The sequence below is a fragment of the Trichoderma virens genome (genome assembly GCF_000170995.1).
Source record: "Trichoderma virens Gv29-8 chromosome Unknown TRIVIscaffold_6, whole genome shotgun sequence".
NCBI classification, from domain to species: Eukaryota; Fungi; Ascomycota; class Sordariomycetes; order Hypocreales; family Hypocreaceae; genus Trichoderma; species Trichoderma virens.
Genome location: NW_014013743.1, coordinates 2970943 through 2994317, shown reverse-complemented (window position 1 = coordinate 2994317; position 23375 = coordinate 2970943). Strand labels below are relative to the sequence as shown.

The window sequence follows — 23375 nt, the reverse complement described above, 5'->3', positions numbered from 1 at the left end:
TCTTCTTAATGAACTTTTGAAAAACAATACAGGCATAACTTCGTGTTTTACATTCAGCTGAGGTTAGATATTATCCGCGCCTACTTCGTATAGTAGATTTGCAGATCATAATCCTAGAAAGGCAGGAAATTTTTAATTAGTAGCCGCATCAGCCACTAATGCTTGTCAGAGATCCAAGTCAGCGGCGATGCTCAGTAAGGCAGGTTGCTTTTCTCCTTGGTGCCCAGGATTAATTTGTCAACCTGGAAATCGTATACGTCTATTCACAAGGCTGGCGCTGTATTACGCAAATATTGGTGTCTGTCTAGATGGCGAAGCAGTACTAAGGAGAGCTAAAACGGAAATATATTCGGAAAACGACCGGAAAAGCAACATCCATCCAGAAAGAGAAGGCCGATATTGAGTCAGGTCGCATCTTAGCGTCTCTGATAGGTAACCCGATCTTATGCTGGCTGCCCAAAGCGAATCTAAAAAGCCTTAGTCACAATATGACTAACCATGGCGTTCCTGCGCAAGAGGCCCATCCATAGCCAAGCGAGAGATGTAAACCCCTGAATGAATCAAAAGATCAAAGGCAGATTCTTGGCCTAATATGGCAGTTACAAAGAGTTAAAGAGAACACGATTCGAACATCGAACGTTGCATCTGGGCTACAAGATGGGCTATTTTACAATAACCTCAAAGGTGCCAGGGTTTAATGTGCTTATAGTGGAGCTAGTCATCTGAATCTGGCCAAGGGTTCCTGGGCTCAATCGGCAGTTGGAGTCGTGGAGTCGCAAATCTTAGCAAGCAATGACACACCAGATGCTAGAATTGATTCTGGCTCGAACTGGATCTACACACACCGTTGCAGTTAGATGCACACCGCTTGCAGGGCTGGAACTTGGCGAAAGCCACCAGACACACTATTTGAAAAGCACAACGACGAGGTGCGGCAACTAATACCGCTGCTCCCGCTTCCGCCAACGGATCGAGCCGTCGACTAAAGCAGAGATTCGGACTTTAAGCAGCACTAGGCTAATAATTAGTATTCTTTGACGCGGCACTTGCCTATAATTGATTGTTCCAGTAGTCGTTCCTCATTCTCAGTAACCGGTTTCGAACCGTGGAGACATGTTGTCTGGAATCCTAGTTGTATCGTACGATGTCAAGTTGCTTGCTTACTTGATACTAGTATGTCTTACTTGCGTACCATAGGGTTAGTAGTATATGGAGTACAGTAATACGAAATTTTATGCGGTGTATTATTTTCCCGAAGGATTTTACGAGCTGTGGGGCATAGACGACTCAGCGAACTCCTTTTGTAGATCTTGGAAAGGCTGAATCAAGAAAAGAAAAGTAAGCTGGCCACATGCTTTGTACACAAACAAGATCTGTGTTTTCACGAGACCTTTTGAACATTATGTTCCACTTTTAATTTCAATCTCGTCACTTTTCTGTCACACCATTGGAGTAAACGTTGCTGATGCCATGGACTCTGGCCAATACAGGTATACACTCTCGCCAGCCAAAGCAGGTAGGTAGATGGGATAGCTCGATCCTTCGCTGTCGGTAGCTGAGTCGGGCGAATTAGTTTAGACCATCTGGCGAGGGCTTAAAACAATCTCTTTCCTAATGCAGCAGCCCATTTGGTGGGGGCATAAACAAAACGCTGGTGACAAAGTCTATCGTCCGTCTTATATAATCGATAATATACTTCATTCGCATCTATGACTATAAATAGTGTTTTCACTATTGTGTTGTAGTATATTGCTTGCTATGAATCATTAAGACTATCAATTCAACTATCCTTTCACGATATATATATTGACTTCAAAGTCTTTCACATTTTTTTCTTCTTTCATCCAAATAAACATCTCTTACAGTAACATAATTTCCAACTCGACTATTCGAGCTCTTTTTCATCATTTACTTTTGTCTTTCTGCAATATTTCTACAATGTCTATCCTAGCTTCAAAAACCATTGCCATCAACATTGTTGATGTGCAAGACGGCCATGGATTTGCCGTCGAGCCTCAACATGGAGGTTTCAACCGTCTGGCCCTTCTAGAAGCTCAAGTTAAAGAGCTTACACAATGGAAGAGATCAGTTAGCCCAGCGGTTGTTTCCGGTTCATCTAGCGATTTAGATTCTGGATCAGATTCTGATACTCTCTCTTCAGAGCTGTCCCTCGATACCCGGGATCTTCTTCCTCCCCCCGTATCGAACGCAGACGCTATCAAGCCTTCAAAAGCTGTAGCAAGGAATAATCTCCCAGCAAAGAAGCCAGATATGGACATGACATCACGCATCCTGACTATCATTCAAGGATATGGCCACAACGAAGAGAATGCTGAAGGCGAGCAGTGGGTGGGTCGTGCAAAATTTGTTCCTCGTGTTCAAAAGCATGTCGATAGCAATGCACCAATTGAGCTCGTTCTTCCTGCTTTCCCCTGGAAGAGTGTGAACAAGGTAGAAAAAGTACTTGGAGCTTTGCCTGATTTGGGTGAGGAGCTGGCCCTGGGCCGTCTCCAGAATCTCTGCGAGGATATTCAAGAAATTTACCCCCCTGGAGCTTACGTGACGATTACTTCAGACGGTCTGGTCTATAGTGACCTGGTTGGGATTTCGAGTGAGGAAGTCTTTGAATACGGCTTGAACCTACGACGCATGGCTGAGACAAAAGGCTATGACCGTCTCAAGTTTATGCGAATCATGAACCTGGTTGGTGTTAGTGACAGCATCCAATTAACAAAGGAGGAATATGTCAGTCGCGTCGACGAGTCCCGCAAGATGCTCGTGGAGAAGTATATGCCCAAGGATTTTGATGCTCGCGAGGCAATCTCCAACGACCCGGATATCAATCTCACATATTGCGGCTATATCATCTTCTTGAACAAGGATTTGAAATACAGCCCTGTTACAGCCAATGTTACCACCAAGGGAGAGTACAAGAGAACCGTCAAGCGAGTAGCTAGCGACATGATTACCCGCGGCAAGGTATGAACTCTCAATCGGACCCCCCAGCACTAGTTACGTTACATGAGCTTATTCAACTAACCTCTCATAGGCCTTTGCTGCTGCCATTGACGCCAACTTTCCGGATCACGTTCGTTTGTCCATCCATCGTTCCACCGGTGCCAACAAGCTCTCTTTCCCTCTGGTTCCCCAGCCGAGTCATTTCTCCATGACCCCGTGGCATTGTTGCCTTGCTGTCACTTCCAAGGGCCAGTTCCGCACCGCCCATGCTGTAGAACTGCGTGAGTCGTTTGATGTCATCGAGCAGGAAGGACGACCCTACTATTACCGAGACCGCTCCGACGTGTGGAAGTGGGATGTGCCTGTCGAGTTTGAGGTTTTCTATCCTCGGGGACTCTATGTCAGAGCAAAGCCAGTTGAGGGTGAAGCTGCGCCAACTATTGGCCCCAATGAATTGGCCAAGATTAAGCAGCTGAGCAAAGGATTCTCCCCAGTTATTCCCCTAGGTTTCGCTTAGTTCCATGGTTTGATGAGATGGATGCGAGATTATTTATTGTTGTGTTATGATGACTTTTTTTTTTTTCTATTGTTATTATTTTCCCTTCTGTATATAAAAAAAAGTTTTTGTTTCACTTATTTTTGAATGATATATATGCTTTTGTTACAATTTAACTGGACATATTTGTTTACCTCTTGATAGTTGAGATTACTCAATATCTCATCCATCGTATTGCAGTCATGATCCCGTGGCGATACGCGCTAAGGAGCACTGATCACTGATCTACAGCGCTGTACTTCTCTAGGAAATGGCTCTACAGGGGACGTTCGTGCTGTGGTTACACTCACATTAGGTCCCGTCATCACCCACATAGGTACCTGGCTGCTACGCGACGGGCGTTTAAAGTCATCGGGGAATTATTAATTACATGCATGAACGTGTGTCCTCCCGCTCAAGTCGAAGGTACTTATTAAGTCTCATCATCTTAGATCAAGCCTGACAAATAATCAGATTGTTTCAGCTGACGCAGTAGAAGAAGATCATGTGCGAACCACAACGACATTCAAAATGTAGGCAGTCACTTCCAGTTATCCTCTTCATCTTCATTCATACAACCATGGCTACAGTTATCTAATCCGCCTAATCTTCAAATTCCAATTCGCCTGCTTGCATTTATTTATGCAGTGCTGCTCATTAATCCCAGTCTCTAATAAACGTTACTCCAGGTTGAATACCGGGTCGCGCACAAAATATCGCGGTACATACATACCCAGATCGTCATTCTCATAATTGGAGCTAATACCCATGATGACAAATGTCGCGGGGATAAGTCGCTGTTTAGGGTAAGAAATAGTCATATAGTCGCCTTAAGTATAGTTTGATAGATTTAAATGAAGATTAACATATCCACTGTTTGTCGAATTTACTACGCTTGATAGAAAACGACAATTGGCTTGTCATACACACAAGCTTGGGTCAACTACTCAATACACCATCAACCGACAGCGTTTCAATCCTCAAGGCAATATCACCCATGATCAATTAAAGTCAGAAGTTGAGACCTGTTTGTATTTTTGGCATTCACAATCGAGCATTGTCAAGCATATGTAAATCTCGTACGCGGAAGTTTACATCTACATGCATTTTGCAATGTTACCCTGCAACGAAATTGACTTGATTTATCCAAGCAGCCAACCACTAATGAATGCACATGTCTACACAAGCCAAAGATTCATAGATCCATGACAACTGGCCCTCTTTTAAGTTTCTGTCTTGCAAACAGACCCGGTAAGCCGTGATTAACCTATACTACCAGACACGAACACAATCCGAGATATCCCCATGGGAGATTTCCCGTTTCTCCACTTGGTCCGATCCAAGACATCTGCCAGATCAAGACTAGAAATACCCGACAGATGACACTCTCTTGGGGAGGCCATGAAGCAGATGCAAATCCGTCTTACGTGTGATGGATGCTGGAAAAGTTTCATCAATAGTCCATTAATGACACACAATTCGGGGAATATTATAACGGAACTTCCGTTTTCAGCAAATGCTTCACAATATCACCATCTTTTTAAGTAATCATGAAATCATTACTTGAGAATCTCTACCACTACTGGCGCTAAATTCACTGTCGGCGGGTTTTCAATATGGGCAACGCCAGCATGCGACGCATATCAATATCACGAGAAGCGCATGCAGACAAATTAATGTCATATATCCATTTCCCCCCTACTTGTAACATGTAGCCCTATTCCTTGGCCTCTCTAAAAAAATTTTTTCCCAATTTTGTTTTCTCTTTTTTATTTATTTGGCACATCCCACCTATCATGATTAGCTTTCCGTCTCCGATCCAGCAAGATTGATAGATTCCAAATTCAGAGTAATAAACATGCAGCTTGCGATAGAGACACGAACTCATTTAAACCATCAACTTTTCTACTATCTAGCATTGATTCCAGCTTGCTACACAATTGTCTTGTAATACTCCACAGAGAATCCACTAAGCAAGCAAGCAATGGCCAAAACGTAGGACTTGCCTGCATACCATGCATACTTCTTGGAGTTGATGGACATGAGGGTAACCATCAAAAGAAGGCTAACGGCAGGACCAGCAACGGACAGCTGGAAGAAGAGTGCGCTCATTCCGACAGCATGTCCTGCAGTGTAGAGAAGCGCCGTAATTCCAGCAATCAGAGATACAAGCAATGTCTTGATCCAGTTGCGGAAGAGAACAGCCATACCTTTGACGCCAGACTTCAAATCATCAGCAGTGTCCTGGCGCGCGTAAACAACGTCATAGAACATGACAAGCATTATAATGGAGCTGACCAGGCAAGCCGTTGGTACAATGTTCTCCTGCGAGAAAGGGTCGACGCCAACGGAATGCTGTGCTGAGATAATAGCCATCGACAAAGTTGCCCCGAGAGGAACTTGAGCGAAATGTGTGAAGCGTTTTCCAAATGGGTAGATGCATGCCAGAGCAAGAGTGACAGTGGCATCCATCTTGCATTCAATGGGAAGGTCTTGGAGAGACAGGTAGCCAAACAACACCAACACAGTGGTAAACACATAGCCTTGAAGAGTCGAAATTGCGCCGCGCGCGATTGGCCTGTTGCAGCACCGGGCTGTTTTCCTATCGTAATCTTGGTCGACGTTGTCGTTCCAAGCACAACCGGCGCTTCGGAGGAAAACAGTCCATATCGTAAGAGTAATGGCACGAGAAATGAAGAATGAAAGAGATATCGGAGCCGGCGCGATTTTAGCAGCATATAACAGACCCATGATATAAGGGTACAAGATCATGTAGATACCATGTGGTTTCTCGAAACGGGTAAGTTCAACGTAAGGGACCCATGATGATGGCACATATGAGAGGAACCCTTTTGTTGGGGGAGAATAGCGAGGAAGAGCAGAAACCTTTGACGGAGGCATTGTCTGTGTGTTGGAAGTAGACTGCTGGAAGGCTGTGACAGTGATTATGAGTATGAGACAATTTGGTTCACTCTATATATACCCAGAAATCCCACAAAGTCTAACCAATCATGTTTTATGACAAAAATTGCACACGTACACGAGTTATTTTATTTTTCTTTATCTAATGAGTGGTAAGAATGACACTAATGCGCCGAATTTGCGTCGTTGACGTTTTAAATCTGATACCTTGCATCTTACTCAAAAGAGTTGCATCGCATCCAATAATCACCCTAAATTTACAACTCCATAGTTCTCATAAATCACTCCTATCTCTCCAACCTACTTGCGATATTAGGTATTTCCCCCCGGGCGGTTAGACACGAAAAGTATCGTTCAATCTGTCGGTGTTTACTCCGCACGTGATGAGTAAAACCACAGGAGATTGCACGCACCTTCAGGATGACATGATGATGAACTTACAAATACGCTTTTCCACCGACCGGAAAATCGAATCCTTTGCTCCCATATCTCGACTCTTTTTTGCCATATGCTGCCTTTCTTGGCGGCGATTTTCCGTATTCTAGCTAGTCCCGGAGATGTCCATCTGTGGCTAAATCTGTAATATGCCGATAGACTTGACTGCTTTTTTGTAATATTCCGACATTATGCAGGTACATTTTGCACCAGAGTTCCAGAGGCAGTACTTGCGTAAACACGGTGTTTATTCTTTGCCGATCGCTGCAATCACTTGCATCGGCCTCATCTCGTCGAAATAGTCTTATCATACGACAACTTGTACACAACCTTGATTTGTACATCCTCTTCGTTCTATGAGACCGACACATATAAGTTACAGAGTATCAAAGTATAGTGTGTGCTGAAGTAGCAAGCACTTTCATCTTCGCCCATCAATTAAGAGACATAACCACAGTTTCTGGTGACAATGGCGATCCCCGAAAAGTGCACCGTTCTTGTCGTCGGCGGCGGCCCAGCTGGCTCATATGCCGCCGCCGCTTTGGCAAGAGAGGGCATTGATACTGTCATCTTGGAGGCGGATAAGTTTCCAAGGTAATATTCTAAGTTATTTAGGTGGAGGGACAGGAACAAATTATTAATCCGTTTGTCAGATACCATATTGGCGAGAGTATGCTGGCATCTATGCGCCATTTTCTCAGATTCATCGATGTAGACTCAGTATTTGACAGCTATGGATTCACAAAAAAGGTAGACTCGGCTCAGATGGCAAGATGGCTTCATTCCCAATCCAATTCTGACACTGCTCTTTGACCCCAGGTTGGCGCAGCTTTCAAGCTAAACCCCAAGAAACGCGAAGGATGTAAGTGCATCATATTCTATGCGCTCGTAGAATACTGACTTACAAGTATTTTCATAATGCAGATACAGATTTTCTTGCCGCAGGCGGCCCCGAAAACTACGCGTGGAACGTAGTTCGGTCAGAGGCAGATCAGTTGCTGTTTCAGCACGCGGCTAAGAGTGGCGCAAAGGCATTTGACGGCGTCCAGGTCAAGTCCATCAACTTCATCGATGTCCCTTACAAGGGGCCTGGACAACTGCCTCACGACTATCCCGGCCGACCTGTTTCGGCAACATACGTGCAAAAGGACGATAATACCCCCCGCGAGATCAAGTTTGATTACATTATTGACGCCAGTGGTCGCGTTGGCATTCTCAGCACCAAGCACTTGAAGAACCGAAAATACAACCAAGGTTTGAAGAACGTGGCTACTTGGGGTTACTGGAAGGGGGCGGGTGCGTACGGAAAGGGAACACCCAGAGAAAACTCTCCGTTTTTCGAAGCCTTGCAAGGTTCGTATTTTGCGCTTTTAAACAGATTACAAGCTTCTAACTCTCAATGGACAGATGAAAGCGGCTGGGCGTGGCTCATCCCTCTGCACAACGGTACCGCATCGGTCGGAATCGTCATGAACCAGAAGATGTCCGTTGAAAGGAAAACTCAAGCTGGTTCCCCTGACTCAAAGACATTCTACTTGGACTGTCTTAAGGAATTGGCGCCTGATCTTACCAAGCTCATGGAGAACGGAGAACTTATTACGGACATTAAGTCAGCCGCTGACTACTCGTACAGCGCTTCAGGCTATGCTATTCCTTATGCTCGAATTGCGGGAGATGCTGGCTGTTTCATTGACCCGTACTTTTCTTCGGGCGTCCACCTGGCTTTCGTCGGTGGCCTCTCTGCTGCGGCTACCATTGCGGCGGCAATTAGAGGGGATTGCTCCGAAGAGGCTGCGGCTGATTGGCACTCTAAGAAGATTGCTGATGCCTATATTCGCTTCTTACTAGTCGTTCTCAGTGCATACAGACAGATCAGGAGCCAGGAAGAGCCTGTGCTAAGTGATATCAACGAAGACAACTTTGACCGCGCGTTTGCTTTCTTCAGACCTGGTAAGGAGCTTTTTTTAAGAATCATATTGCAATGAACGAGAGCCCCCATGCTGACTCTTTGTATAGTGATTCAGGGAATTGCTGATGTGGACACCAAGTTGTCACAAGACGAGCTTAGAAAGACTCTTGAATTCTGCAGCAATGCTTTTGAGCCTGTCAAGCCAGAAGATCGAACAGCCATGTTGGAGAAGCTGGGTAAAGACCCAGCCACTGCATACCAAGTCGATCTCTCTGATCAGCAGCGAACAGTTGTAGACCATATCCGTGCCCGACAGATGATGAGAACTGAGGACACTATTAACATCAACAGCTTTGGAACTGATTCGATCAACGGATTCGTTCCCAACTTGAAGCGGGGAGAGCTTGGTCTTGTGCCAGCCAAAGTCTAAGCGATACGCTACGAGATAATGAAGAGATATATCTCAAGTTTTTGATTTCTACCAGTGTAGCTACTCTAACATAAGCCAAATAGTTTGCATATCATGGTAACCACTATTCAGTATGAGAATGAGGGAGATTAAGAAGACATCATTTGAGCTACCTCTAGTAAAGTAGCATCTGATCGTATTTAGTTACACTATTACATTCATACAAAAGAACAAGATTTAGTGACGTTATGAAGATAGATGTTCATTTGCACTCAACTTGTGCACATTGTTGTATCAGGCTAATCGAGAACGTCTACTTATGCTTAATTACAGAATCACACCCATTCACGTCATTCTGCAGATAAGTCTTCTTTGTAGAAGACATGCTTTCTTCAACTTCTCCAATCATATGTTCGTATAGCATTAGGTATTATATTGAGATGGTTTAAATATGACCCACAACCTAGTCAAAGGCGACAGAAAAAAACGCTCAACTGCGAACTGCATTAGCAATTCCAACCTTCAGCTTGTCAAAGTCAAACAGGATAACTTTATCCTTGGCAAACGTCTCTCCCAAATTTCCAATAATCCAATCCCCATCACCCAAAGTCCGCACGTTGAGCACGCAAACAGTCTGGGTGCTTGACACGACAATCTTCTCGACGTAGTTCTGAGGGAGGATTTCCCACTCTGGAGTCCCTGCGCCGAACTGATACTTGAGGGGGGGCAGCTTAGGGACCTTGGAGCATGGCACGGAATGGAATGCTTGGGCTCCGTTGTTGGGGGCTAGAGAAGCATCAAGCGTGATTGGTGTAGCTCCTGTAAGCTCAACCAAACGAGCATAGCTGTTGACGGACACGGGGGCTCCGCGACCGAAACTTGCGTAGTCAAAGATGGCACCAGACGCAGTCATGTTGAGTGGCTGTGACTCGTTGCCAATCGAGTGTTTCGTCACTGGAAGAGCCCAGTAGTTCAGAATCTCGGGACTTGTGATAATGTCGATGATGTTCACTTGCAAGTTGATAACGCTGTCATACCACTGGAGGCTGCCCGACTGAATGAAGTTGGAGTGATATCCTCCAAGCGTCTGAAGGGCATCGTTTCCATTGCACAAAGCTCGTGCCGGCGCCGTGTTCCCAAAGGTGCTGTTATAACAGTACAGGAACGACCCAATGGGGCTAGAGTAGACCCCCTGTTTCCAGAACTGGTAAAAGGTAGACTGGGTCGACTGATTATCTGACTTGAAAACCGGCGACAGTCCAAATACACCCGTGAACGGGAACGCGCCAGGCTGCGGGAATTGCATATCTGCCAACATAAAGGTGGTGGGTGCTGACAAATTGCCAACATGTTGGACGTCATGTCCAAACTGGACAGTGAGGGGAGCCGGTCCGAAGAAGCCATTCGGATTCCACGTTCGGCTGGGGTACAAGCTTGTTTGGTTGGCGAAAGTAGACGACTCGGACTGGTTAAAGAAAACTTGTCCCGGTGCAAGACATGAAGCCGTGTCATGCGGATTGCCCAAGCAGACAGTTGAAAGCGTGAACTGGTTGATCCAGGTCCAGTCCATCAATGAAATAATCTCTTGCGGAGGCGTACCAATAGAAATGGGCGTCAGGAAGCCCAGCGCACCTAAAGTCAGCGGCAAATCAACAGGAGCGGTCGTCGGGCTCCGGCTGACTCTGGCGCTGGATTGCCCGGCCAGCAATAGCGGAAGAAGAGATTTACGTAGAGAAGGCATCTTGAGGCGCTGAGAAACGCTGCCCCGGACTATCTCACAGCCACCACCTAATAAAGGCTGCTTACCTGGAGGCTTATTTCGACGTGGCTGTGATTCAGTTATATAGCCTCGCTAAGAATCGGCGTAGGCAATAAACAAATAAACAGCTAAAATAGCCAAGAAAATCGGAGGTATTCAGTATGGGACTGGAAATAATCCTCCGATGTAGTCGTAATAGAACTCTATCATGGTCAGCAGCGCTTTTGCGCGGCCATGACAAGGGCAAGGGTTTAGACTCAGCCCTGGATACCCTGCTTCAAGTGACTATTGATTACACTAACGACTGTAGAATTTCATCCAAATCTTGTGAGGTTCGTATGATTCATGGTAGCCGATTTACGCAAACTACATCTATTCATGCTAAACTACAATGTACTGATCAATGAAAAGTAGGTATGATAATAGACGGTGAATTATATTGATGTCAGAGAATTATATATGCTAAATGAGTAATCTACAGCAAGGAAATAAACGCTCAAATATGCATCTAAAGAAGAAGAAGAAAAAAAAAAGAACAATCCAAGTAAGAAAATCTAGAGCAGGCTAGGTAATATAGCCTTTCCATCAGAAATGCCTACAACATCGTTGATCAGCACCTCGGCGGCATTGTCTAGCAAACCACGGTCCTTTGCCTTGTCCACCCATTGTTCCAAACTCAGCACATCCAGCTTGATGATGTTCTCCTTTTCCAAGTGCTGCTTTAGCTCATGCACAGGGATCTTATCCTTTCCGCAGTGATGGGCAAAAGACAATCCTTGACCAACGTCATACAAGGCGGCGATGATACCTGCGGCGACGTCATCAACAGGGACAAAATCGAAGCTGCCCTGCCATGAAGAGAGGTCGGGAATAGCTTGAAGATTGAGAGAGTGCTTGATGACACTCTGCATCAAATCGGTTTCGGGAGCATTCTCTCCGGTGATGCTGCTTGGCCGGTGGATCCAAATGGGCAGATTGGTGTTTTCTGTGACCTTTTCCAAGTAGACTTCGCTGGCCCATTTCGTGGCCGAATAGCCGTTTGATCCATCAGTCGGTGGCTCATGCTGAGAGACTGATACGGGAGGAAGGCCATCCAATCCAGTAAATTTGACTACTCCGGCGGAAGAGACATAGTGCAGCGGAATTCCGCGAGACGCGGCGAGAGATACAAGAGTCTTTGTGCTCTCAAAGTTGGGCTCCCGGAGGGATGAGTAAGACTGTAGGAAAGAGACTGTCGCGCCGTTGTGAATAATACGGTGGACACGGCTAGATAGAGTGCTAAACTCGGTTTCTGATAGGCCAAGTAGTTTGTGAGAAAGATTACCAGTATACTGAATAATCTTTGGTGACTCAACAGCCAGCGGGTGAATTCCACGTAGCGCCACGCAATGCACCTTGGAAACACGCTCGTCGGCAACAAGCTGGCGAAGAATCGAGGATCCGAGGAATCCAGTGGCGCCAGTAAGAAGGATCTCAAGGCTATCAGACACTTGCTGAAGGACGTTGCCATCTACAACAGAAAGGGGCTGAACCGATGTCTCTTCTTCCCAGCTAATCACCTGATCGACCTCGGATGACTGTACCTTGCTGGCCATGTTGCCCAAGCTGCTCGACTGGAACAAGTCGAAAACAGAGATCTCAATGTCAAAGGTTTCCGCAATTAGTCCTCGAAGCTTAACCATGAGAAGAGAGTTTCCACCAATAGCGAAGAAATCTGTGTTGGCGCCAATAGTAGCAGCATCCACACTTGGTACGACCTCCAGCCAGAGCTCCCTCAATTTCACCTGTGCCCTTGTAAGATGACCGCTCTCAGCGGTAGAAGAAATACTGGAAATAGGCAGCATGTCCAAGGCGTGGCGATCGCGCTTTCCTGATGAATTAACAGGCAATTCATCAACGGCAATGATTCTAGCCGGACGCATGTAGGCGGGCAGAGGCAGCTTTAATCGAAGTTGCTCCAGAGGTCCGTCAGACACAGTGTGCTCCTTTGCAGCTAGAATGACAAAAGCTGCCAAGAAATCCTCAGATGAGTCCTGTCCTCTTCGGAAGCTGACTGACGCATCCTTGACAATTCCCTCACTAGCCTTGATGATGGTGTTGGCAATGTCGTCCAGCTCAACTCGGAACCCTCGAAGCTTGACCTGAGTGTCACCGGCGATGCGACCAAGGAAGACAAGTCGGCCGTCGGGAAGAAACTTGGCCTTGTCGCCGGTTCGATACAAGTGCCCCGGACCATAAGGATCAGGCTGGAACTTTGCAGCAGTGAGTTCATCGCGATCGAGGTATCCCTGTGCCACGGCAGGGCCACCTACGCATATCTCTCCCGGAAATCCGACCGGAACGGGTTTCAGGTTCTCATCGAGGACATAGGTAGAGTAGTTCGGTAGCGACTTGCCAATAGACGGGTTTCGAGTGTCACGCGGCGCTAATGGGCTCAGCTCATCCTCACCGATGCAGCTGTTGATGGAAATTTCCGTGGGACCGTAGCCGTTGAAGAGACGCAGGCAAGGCGCTTCGAGGCGAATATAACTGTTGAGAAGATTGGCTGACATGACCTCTCCGGACGAGAATGCAGAGCGCCAGTAAGAGGATTGGCGGAGATAATTGGCGCCGTATCTCACAATCATGGAGTATTCAGTTGGTGTCATCCAAGTATAGGTAATCTTTTCTTCAAGCATGAGCTTGGCAAGTTGTGCTGGATCCCGTCTAGTCTCCTTCAGTGCGATGACAAGTGTACCACCAGAGAAGAACGCCTGGCAGATTTGAGCCAGAGACAGGTCGAATCCAAACGAAGATTGCTGCAGAACTGTTTCCATTTTCAGACCATACTTCTTGTAAACACCAGCGATGTGGTTGATCAAGTTAGAGTGAGAAAGCATGACTCCCTTTGGAATACCCGTTGTACCACTTGTATAGAGGATATAGCCAGTGGTGGAAGGGTCGATCACAGATGCATCTACTGCAGCAGTTTCTGAGGTAGCCTTGGAGATGGACACCAGTGAGGCGGATGTTTCGAATTGCTGAACCGATGGCTCTGTTGCATCATGACATACGAGGAGCGAAGGCTGGCAATCCTTGAGAATCAAGTTCAGGCGAGGCACTGGGTTCTGGACATCTAATGGTACATAGATGCAGCCGAGTTTCTGAATCGCCAACAACGTGCAAATGGCATCAATACTTGGCTCACAGTAAGAACCAACTCTCTGGCCTGTCTTGGCGCCTGCCATGATCAAAAGAGCTGCAATATCATTTACTCGTGCTGTAGCATCTCTGTATGAGAGCGTAGCACCACAATCATCTCTGATTGCAATTGCATCGGGCTGTTGAGCAGTCCAATGATCTAGCCAACCAGGGAGATGAAGAATAGCCGGCTCATATGTCTCACCACGGGCAAGCTGGAGGCTGAGCTCTCGACTAGTTGAAGGGGCAAGCTCAACAGCATTGACATTCAAGTTGGGTTCGCGCGACAAGGCATCGAGCAGGTGTGTGTAAGTGGCGAGGATCGTCTGCAGATCGTGATCGGTATACAAGTAATCCTGAGTCTTGAGTGCGAGAAGTACCCCGCCATCTGGGAAATTTTCAATCTCGAAGCTAAGATCATAGGCATTTCTAGCATCTTCAAACTCAATTGTTTGTGCCTGGCACTCAGCCAGAGGAACCGATTGGGTCGACCCCATCTTATAGTTAACGACGACCTGGAAGAGCGGGCTGTGGGATGTGGATCGTGGCACCTTAAGCTCATCCAAAAGCTTGTCGAATGGCACTCGGGAATGAGACAAGGCCTGGTGGACCTTGTCTTTCGCTGCCGTTGCTAGGTTGGCGAAGGATTGAGAGCCATCAGTCTTGAATCGCAGGGGCAAAAGATTGACGAAAAAGCCAATTGTGTCCAAGAACTCAGAGTCATTCTTGTTGGCGTCCGTGATACCAACACACACGTCAGTGATATCTAGCAAGCGAGACAAAAGGGTTTGTGTGATGGCCAGGTGAAAGTGGAAAGGAGTAACGTTCAGGCTCCGGGCTGCCGATTTGATCTGACTGGCAATACGGTCGGGGAGCTGCTGTGTCAGAGCTCTAGTATTGTACTCCGTCAAGGGAATACGGGCCTTGGTTTCCGTAAACTCGAACAGTGGCAAGGTCTCAGGCAGCTCAGCGAATTCAGACTTCCAGTACTCAAGATCATCACTCCATGTAAGTGTCTTTTCCTTGTTAGCAAAGTCGATATACTGGTGCTTCAGAGGGCTCAAAGGCAGTCCGGTGTATGCCATTGCCAAGTCCTTGACCAACGTTTGGGCACTAAATCCATCAAAAGCAAGGTGATGGAAGCCGAGAACAAAGAAGTGCTTGGACTCGGACTCGGAAATGATGACTGCTCTCATGTTTTCTCCGTTTTCAAGGTCAAACACATGATCGCGCATCTTGGAAAACTCGCGCTCCACCGTCGTACCCGTCTTGTAGTCAATATCGAAAATAGCGTCCGAAAACACGGCTTGCGTTGGGATATTAGTCTCGGGATCGTTATAGAGACAAGTTCGGAGCGATTCATGACGTGCGATGACTTTTCGGAAAGCCTCCCGGAAATCGTTAATTCGGAGGCGGCCCGTTATGCTATAAGAAAGCGTTACGTTGTACGTGGTAGGATCCTGGAGGAACTGGCGCAAAAACCACAGGCGACGCTGTGCAAATGACATCTCAGCCACTCTTACCACCTTTAGTTGCTCCCTCTTAACCTTTGTCTCGATTTCTGTGACATCAGATGCTGAGCGAGGAGGTGAAACGCCTCGACTAGAAGGGGAGCTCGGTCCATCAAATACAGACGGCGCGGTTGAGTGAGGGGCCGTGGTCACTGCCGAAGGGGCAATCAACGGAGTCGGTTCTAAGATTTGCGGAACAACTCGAGGAGATTCCTAATAAATAGAGTTAGTAGTCTGTTTCAGACAAAGAAGAATTTGAACATGCCTTTTCAGCGGCAATTGCCGGTGAAGCCGCATCGCTGGCTGCCTCAGTACCAAATGTCACCTTGCTGGCAGCCTCCTTAGAGAGATCTGTCACTGATGCTCCGCTGAGAACCTTGAGAACCGGCACATCAACGTCTAATTCTTTCAAGAACCAGGAGCGAATCTCGACAGCAATCAGGGAATCGACACCCAGGTTCATCAGCGATTGTGACACCTGAATAGATCCCTTTGCCGCTTGCAGCATTCTCTCAAGCTTTGTGCAGAAGCCCTCCTGAATAAGCTCCTCAACCTCCTCAGGGCTAGTCGCCTGGGAAAGTCGCTGTGCCAGCGACATGTTGTTTGTTGCCGTTGCCTCCGTTTGGCGGACTTCAGTAAGCGTATGGTGGCAAAACTTCAAGTCCTCATGCCAGAATGGTCGCTGGACATCTTCGCGCAAGCTGTGACGGTTCAAGCCAGTAATGAGGTCCGGCGAGTGCTCAGACTCCAATCGACCGACCACAATGGCCTCGGAAAACATGTCGAGAAAATCCTGCTCGGGGATTGGCATATAGTTGTATTGACGCAGGGTGCTCTCGTAAATGCCGGTCGACGACACGTAACCAACTCCCAATACCATGCCAATGTGGATAACGGATGCAGCAAGTCCTCTTCGCCTTCGCTGTTCTGCAATGGTGGACATGAACAAGTTTGCTGCGACATAGTTGGACTGACCACGGTTACCGACAATACTGGCAAGCGATGAGAACATGATGAAGAAATCAAGGGGCTGATCGTAGAAAAGCTCGTCTAGGTTCTTAGTACCGTCAACCTTGGGGCCGAAGACGGTGCGGAAGTCTTTAGCAGTCAATTCACCGAAAGAGCGATCAGACAGAACCATGGCAGCATTCACGACACCCGCAATCGGGGGCATTTCTTCCTCAATCTGACCACGAACAGCTGTCAGAGCATCCTTGTCCGCGACATCCAAGCCGTAGAGATTGACTTCAGCGCCCAAAGCAGCCAATTCCTTCAGCCAAAGCTGGTCAATCTTGCTAGGGTCTCTTGTCGTGAGAGCAAAATATTTGGCGCCCTTGGATGCCATCCAAACACAAAGAGCTTTACCCAGGCCACCGGTACATCCTGCAAGCAGATAGGTGTGATCGCTTCGGAAAAGTGTTGCAGGGTTGAGAACAGCCGTTTGAGCTGGGACCGCGGAGACATCGGAAAAGTCAATGATTGTCGAGTACTTTGTTGCTGATACAGATTGGCTGGCCAATTTGGCCAGAGGTAGAATATCTACGGTAGAACTTGTGGATGGCTGCAGCTGCGCCAGGTCCACAAGCCGTCTAACAGACTCTGCAACAAGGATCGGCTCTCCCTTTGGTGAATGAGAGAAGAAGTCTTGCACATTCCTATATACGCAGCCCTCAGGCAGCGAGTTTGCCCAGTGAGACACGGCTGAAAAGTCGATGAGAATTCTTGTGGACGCAGGGACAACATCGCGCAAGCTCTTTTCAGATGCGTACTTATGAAGACCAATGTTCTTGACACTGAGGCCGGCTTTGGCTGCTTTACGTTTCAGCACAGCTCCGAGGAACTTGTCGCTTCTGTGAAGTACAACAGTGCTTCCAAGAGGAATGTCTGAGATTAGCTGGTCTGCAATTAGAGCAGATGTAACGTCTTGCAGAAGAGTCGCAACGTTTGATCCTTCGGCAACCTTGAAAACACAACCAGAAGGCACGCTTATTGTGGAGCTATTGGTGCTAGACAATGCAACAACACTAATGGCGGGATTGTGTTCCAAATGACCAGCGGAAAGGAACGCCGAGGTGGTCTCGTTGAGCCGTACCGCGGATGCCAGCGAGTGGGACACCTTAACCTTGACCAAACTAGCATCGGCGGGCCGGAAAAGGGTGGATTCGCGGGTGGACAAAACATAGCGATCTCCTGCGGTAAAAACGTCAATAACGTCCTTGGTAACGGATGCTATGTTCTTGATAGTCATCTTGTGAGCGTTCAACCGGTCGTTGAGTAGCGTGTCGGGCAAGATCCTCAGAATCTGAAGCTTGCCATCCTTGACTAACAGCTCAGGCTCACTAGTCCAAAGCACTTCACCATTGAACTTCCTCTGGGCGGCATAAATGAGTCTGATGACCGCCCCTGCAATGATGGACACAGAGGAGTCAGTCATGTCATCTTCAAAGTCAATGTGCTGCACAGCCACGTGGGGATACTCAGCAGATAGACCTCTACAGAGACCAACCGAAAGGTTGCCATACGGGTCGTCGGAACGGGCCTTGTGCGACACCCACAGTAGTTGCCTGCTCTCTGGAAGGGTTTTCTGGAGAGCAGTCAGTTTTTCCTGCGTAAACCTTTGCAGGACAGGCTCATCTAGATCTTCCAGAATGACAATCGCCGTCGTGGGCACAGCTGTGGATGCGACCTCTGCAAGAGTCTTGGCCAACTTAATCTGTGGGTTTAGGCCAGGAACTGCCGACAATACTTTCACAGTACGTGAAACAACATTCCCAAAAGCACCACCAACGATGGTGATGGGTGGGCAAGTCCAGACAGGGTGATCGGCAGAAGTCAACAAAGGTTGGCGCAGAAGAGCAACGTCAGAATCAACAGCTTGTGAGATCATAACCGATGTCATGTACTTGGACTCATCGACGAAATCGTGGATAACATGGTCGACTCCAGAGAATCCCGTATTTTTCAGGAGAGAATCCCACTGGTCCCTCGTAATTGTAGGGCCATATCGACGGCCATCGTCGCCTCCGAGCCACCAACCTGACAAACCGGCCATCATTAGCTTAACACGAACAATCTCGCTAGTGACTTCGAGGAGAAGCAAATGACCGCCGGGCTTCAGCAGTCGACGAACATTTCTCATCGTCTCCGACAAGGTCTTGGTGGCATGTAGCACATTGGAGGCAATGATAAAGTCATAAGATTTCTCCGTGTATCCCTGCTCAATCACGTCATTTTCTGCATTCAGCGGCTTGAAGATCATTTTATCAACCCAAGGAGCAAAGGCCTCCGCGGCTGCCTCGAAGAAACCAGTCGAGATGTCGGTGAACGTGTAGCTCTCAAACGTTGTGCCGAGAGATTCGAGGATTCCCTTAGTAGCACCTCCCGTACCAGCACCGATCTCGAGAATCTTCATGCGAGGATATCGATGCGCAACTTGCTTCGCGATACGACCCATGAAGCCGTTGGCCCTCTGGAATCCCAGACCAAATTTATAAAACCTGTTGAGGACGTCATCTTTGATCATGTGCTCCAACATGGTGGTTTGGCCTCGCACAACCTCGGCGAGGTTTTCTCCCACAGCTGTAATGAGCTGAAGATCGACTTGGCCGGGGAATTTGGCTCTTTGCTGGTCTAGCCACTCATAAGTGTCCGACTTCCACTCCTTTCGGATGGTAGGGTGAGTGCCCTCCTCGATCCACGGGAAAAGGTAGTCGATCCACTCAAAGATGCGCTGGAAGTGCCACACCATTGCTGGAACCTCGCTGCGGTCGATCTTGTCATTGAGTTGTCGAAGGTAGTAGTATGTAAGTCTCTCGCAAAGATCAACCAGTTCCAAATCTTCAACATTGTCACCGCGAGTAGTGGGCAGAGATGCTACGGCACTGGCAACGTCCAGTTCCCACTGAGGCCTAGTGTAGAGCTCCTTGTAATCTCTCGGACCGGCAGGAACAAGAGCTGTACAGGTTAGGCTTTCCAGCTGAATGATACCCTTGTTGGTATCGCTCTCGAAAATATCAAGATCCGCCGTCAAATTCTGAGCCGAAGATTCTGTGACGTAGGAGTCAACCTGAAGTGACCGGGCAGACTCAACAAGGCGTCTATTGACGATGCGGAGCTTGCGCAGCTTTGTGGGAACATATGGAGCTCTCAAGGTTCCATCTCCAGGCCAGCAGAAGGCAGCAAATATGGACTGAAAGGCTGCATCGAGGATCGCAGGGTGGATGATGGTGGAGAGTTCCTTGGCCGGTGCCTGAGTAGCCGTTGAGCTCGACATGCCCGACTTTCGATGGATCTCCTCCAGGGCTCGGAAGGGGCCGGTGTAGTTGAGCCCAATCTCAGTCAGAGAAGTATAGAAACGATCAATCTCGACGTTGCTGAGAGACACAACAGGAGCCACACGACGAGGAAGGGCGTCGTCATCAGCGGCACCAAACACGACACGAACACTTCCTGAAGCGTTGCATCTCCATGGAGCGTTAAGATCGCCAGCAGGAGAATAGCAAGCCCACTCAGCAATGGTTGTGTCAGCCTTAGGATCGAGCTTCGCCGGCTTCAGCGTGAAGAGAGTTTCGACACCGGGAGTCTCCTCCGAGAGAGGGATGGCGTTGCCAATCTCGACATCATAGAGCTCAATAAGCTCGACCTCCCGACCCAGAGCCAATGCATTGCAAGACTCCAATGCCATGACCAAATATCCAGCCGCAGGGTAAATGACCTGCCCCTCGACTCTGTGGCCGTCCAGCCATGGCAGCTCCTCGATTCGCAAGATGTTCCTCCATACCATCGACTGGTCGATATCCTCGGTTGATCGATCGCCAAGCAGTGGGTGGCGAACATCCGGCTTGCTGCGGAAATTGCGCGACTTGCGAGACTCTTTCCAGAAGGATTGCGAGTGATCCCATGGATATGCGGGAAGATTGGTTGCAAGTTGAGGCGAGGAGTCGCTGTCGAAGGCTTTGGTGAAGTTGCGGAAGTTGATGCCTGAGGACCCAAGCTTGCCAAGGTACGTCCACAAGAACCCCAGAGCTTCACCAATACACTCAACATCATGCTTACCACGGCCCAAAACACCCTGATACGGCAATTCCGCAGCTCCGGTCTGCTTGTATGTCTGTGTGAATGGCGCCTTGAGGGCTGGATGCGGTCCGACTTCAAGAGCAACATCACAGGGAAGTTCGCCGTTGGCAGCGAGTTCAACCGCCATGGAGAAGAGCACAGGGTTAACCATGTTGTCCTTCCAGTACTCGCCAGTCAGAGAATCGATCATGTCGCCCTCCATGCGGTCGCCGTACACGCTAGAGAACCAGGTGCAGCCCTCGCGAGGCTGCTTCGGCTCGATCTTGCATGCGGCTAGTGACTCCATGTAGGGCTCTGCGCAGGGCATCATGTGGGAGGAATGGTAGGCGGTATCGACCTGCAGCAGTCGAGCAAAAGTGCCCTGGTCCTGGAAAATGGCCTGGGCCTCTTGGATAGCATCCTTGTCTCCGGAGAGGGTGACGCTTGCTGGAGCGTTGCTGGCAGCGACATCGATGCGGCCAGGGAAGTTTTGCTCAACAAAGTCGGAGGCCTCGTCATACGAGAGGCCAACAGCCATCATTGCACCTGGCTTTCCAGTGCTGCCGCGTGCGAGACTGGCATGGACACCACGGTAGTAGGCAATGCGAATGGCCTCCTCTGCAGAGATCATGCCAGCAGCGTAAGCGGCGCCGATTTCTCCAGAAGAGTGGCCAAGCACGACGTTGAACTGGACTCCCGCCAAAGAGAGAAGATCAACAAGCATCACTTGGACGGCTGTGCACAGCGGTTGGGCAACGGCAGCCTCAGCCAGTCGAGAGTTGCTCTTGTCAGCAAGAATCTGGTCCCTGAGCGTCCATGATGGAGGGTCAGGAAGGCTCTGCAGAGAATCCTGCAGTTTTTGAAGAGTCTCGGCGGCAACAGGGGACGATTTGAGGATTTCTCTGCCCATTGTTGGCCACTGGGCTCCCTGTCCGGTAAAGACTCCCAGAATACGCGGCTGTTTCACCTTTGCATCCACATTGGTGCCAGTCCAACTGTCATCATCCAATGCGATCTGCAATTTTTCAATCAGCCTCTCTCTGCTGTGGCCTGCAAATGCCGCTCGCACGGCGTGTTGGGATCTCCGCTCTCCAAGTGTGAACAAGACATCTTGAAGAGGAGTCGATCGATCCGAGGCAAGGAAGTCTCGTGTAGTGGACAGCATGCGCTTGAGGGTGCTGGTCGAGGTTGCGGACAGCAGCAGAGGATTTGGGATAATCGACTCCGGCTTCTGAACCGCGGGCTTCACATTACCAGCAACGTAGCTCTCAATGATTGCGTGTGCGTTTGTACCTCCGAATCCAAAGGAGTTGACACTTGCTCGTCGTAGAGCCCCATCCTTCGTCTCCGGCCAGGGAACCGGCTGCTGGGGCACTTTGAGGTTCTTGTAGTATGGAGTAATACCAGGGTTGAGTTTCTCGAACAGCATGTTGGGAGGAATAACACCTCGTCTCACAGCCTCGCTAGCTTTTATCAAACCAGCAATGCCGGCGCATCCTTCCAAATGGCCGACAACTGTTTTAACTGAACCAACGTACATGACATCCCCGCCGTCAGTTGTTTTGCTCGGGAAAAAGGCATCGTGGATGGCTCGCGCCTCAATTGGATCGCCCGCAGGGGTTCCGGTTCCGTGGGCTTCGAAATATTGGCATTTGTCCTTGTTCCAGTCGAGTCCCGCACGGGCATACGTTTGGCGGATCAATGTCGTCTGAGATTCAGAGCTGGGAAGCGTAATACCGTTGGTTCCTAAAACGAATCAAATTAGCTGGTTCTGGTCTAATGAATAAAGTCTATGGCCAAACTCACGTCCATCAGAGTTGACTCCAGTTTCGCGGATAATGCAATGGATATTGTCCTTGTCGGCAATAGCTTGTGACAGGGTCTTGAGAATAACGGCGCCGAAACCCTCACCACGCGCGTAGCCATCAGCTGAGGCATCCCACATTCGGCTTCTACCAGTTGGCGAAAGCATGTGAAGTTTCGACTCTGAGATCATCATTTCAGGTCCCAGGATGAGGTTGGCACCGGCAGCGCAGGCGACCTTGGATGTACCCAGTCTCAAGGCCTGGACAGCTTCGTGGACGGCGACCAGACTGGACGAGCAGGCTGTGTCGATAGTCATCGACGGACCTCGCCAGTCAAAGAAGTAGGATATTCTGTTTGAGAGGATGCTACGTGCAGTGCCAGTAGCCATATACTTGGGCATATCTTGCGGGTCTCGCATCAGCATTTCGTGGTAGTCACCGGTCATGCTGCCAACATAGACACAGGTGTCGGATCCTTGCATGTCACCAATGGAAAATCCACCCGATTCCAGGGCTTCATAGACGGTTTCTAGCAATATCCGCTGCTGAGGATCCATGGCCTCTGCTTCACGAGCATTTGTCTTGAAAAATGAGGCATCAAACTCTCGAATGTCCTCGTCGAGGGTGTAGGCATGCTTGACATTCATCAACCCCTGTCTCTCTCCATCTTCATGGAAATAGCTCTCAGCATTGAACCTGTCGACTGGAATTCTTTTAAGAATGTCTTTTTTCTGGCAGATCAAGTCCCATAATTTGGAGGGAGTGTTGGAGCTGCCGGGGAAGCGGCACCCCAAACCGACAATGGCAATCGGTTCTGCGGAAGATTGAGGAGGCATTTTGGCGTGTTGTATTAGTTGGATAAAGTAAGATATAAGATATTACAAATGTATAAAGAAG

The 23375-nt window shown here is 48.5% G+C and overlaps 5 protein-coding genes across 5 annotated transcripts; 2 read left to right on the top strand and 3 right to left on the bottom strand.

Annotated features, from left to right (window-relative positions):
- Positions 1-2271: 2271 nt before the first annotated feature.
- Positions 2272-3475, top strand: TRIVIDRAFT_28177 (uncharacterized protein; the record flags this gene model as incomplete). Its single annotated transcript, XM_014101736.1, has 2 exons — positions 2272-2979; positions 3050-3475. 2 exons carry the CDS (start codon positions 2272-2274, stop codon positions 3473-3475), a joined length of 1134 nt encoding a protein of 377 aa, XP_013957211.1.
- Positions 3476-5425: 1950 nt separating this feature from the next.
- On the bottom strand, positions 5426-6394 carry TRIVIDRAFT_28484 (uncharacterized protein; the record flags this gene model as incomplete). The annotated part of the gene is made up of 1 exon (XM_014101735.1): positions 5426-6394. One exon carries the CDS (start codon positions 6392-6394, stop codon positions 5426-5428), a length of 969 nt encoding a protein of 322 aa, XP_013957210.1.
- Positions 6395-7319: 925 nt separating this feature from the next.
- TRIVIDRAFT_60172 (uncharacterized protein) lies at positions 7320-9189 on the top strand (the record flags this gene model as incomplete). Its single annotated transcript, XM_014101734.1, has 6 exons — positions 7320-7444; positions 7504-7600; positions 7670-7712; positions 7775-8203; positions 8258-8800; positions 8867-9189. The coding sequence occupies 6 exons, from the start codon at positions 7320-7322 to the stop codon at positions 9187-9189; spliced, it is 1560 nt and encodes a 519-aa protein (XP_013957209.1).
- Positions 9190-9658: 469 nt separating this feature from the next.
- Positions 9659-10909, bottom strand: TRIVIDRAFT_53837 (uncharacterized protein; the record flags this gene model as incomplete). Its single annotated transcript, XM_014101733.1, has 1 exon — positions 9659-10909. One exon carries the CDS (start codon positions 10907-10909, stop codon positions 9659-9661), a length of 1251 nt encoding a protein of 416 aa, XP_013957208.1.
- Positions 10910-11481: 572 nt separating this feature from the next.
- TRIVIDRAFT_28610 (putative PKS-NRPS protein) lies at positions 11482-23314 on the bottom strand (the record flags this gene model as incomplete). Its single annotated transcript, XM_014101732.1, has 4 exons — positions 11482-15721; positions 15864-17642; positions 18174-22419; positions 22480-23314. 4 exons carry the CDS (start codon positions 23312-23314, stop codon positions 11482-11484), a joined length of 11100 nt encoding a protein of 3699 aa, XP_013957207.1.
- Between the last annotated feature and the right edge of the window lie 61 nt (positions 23315-23375).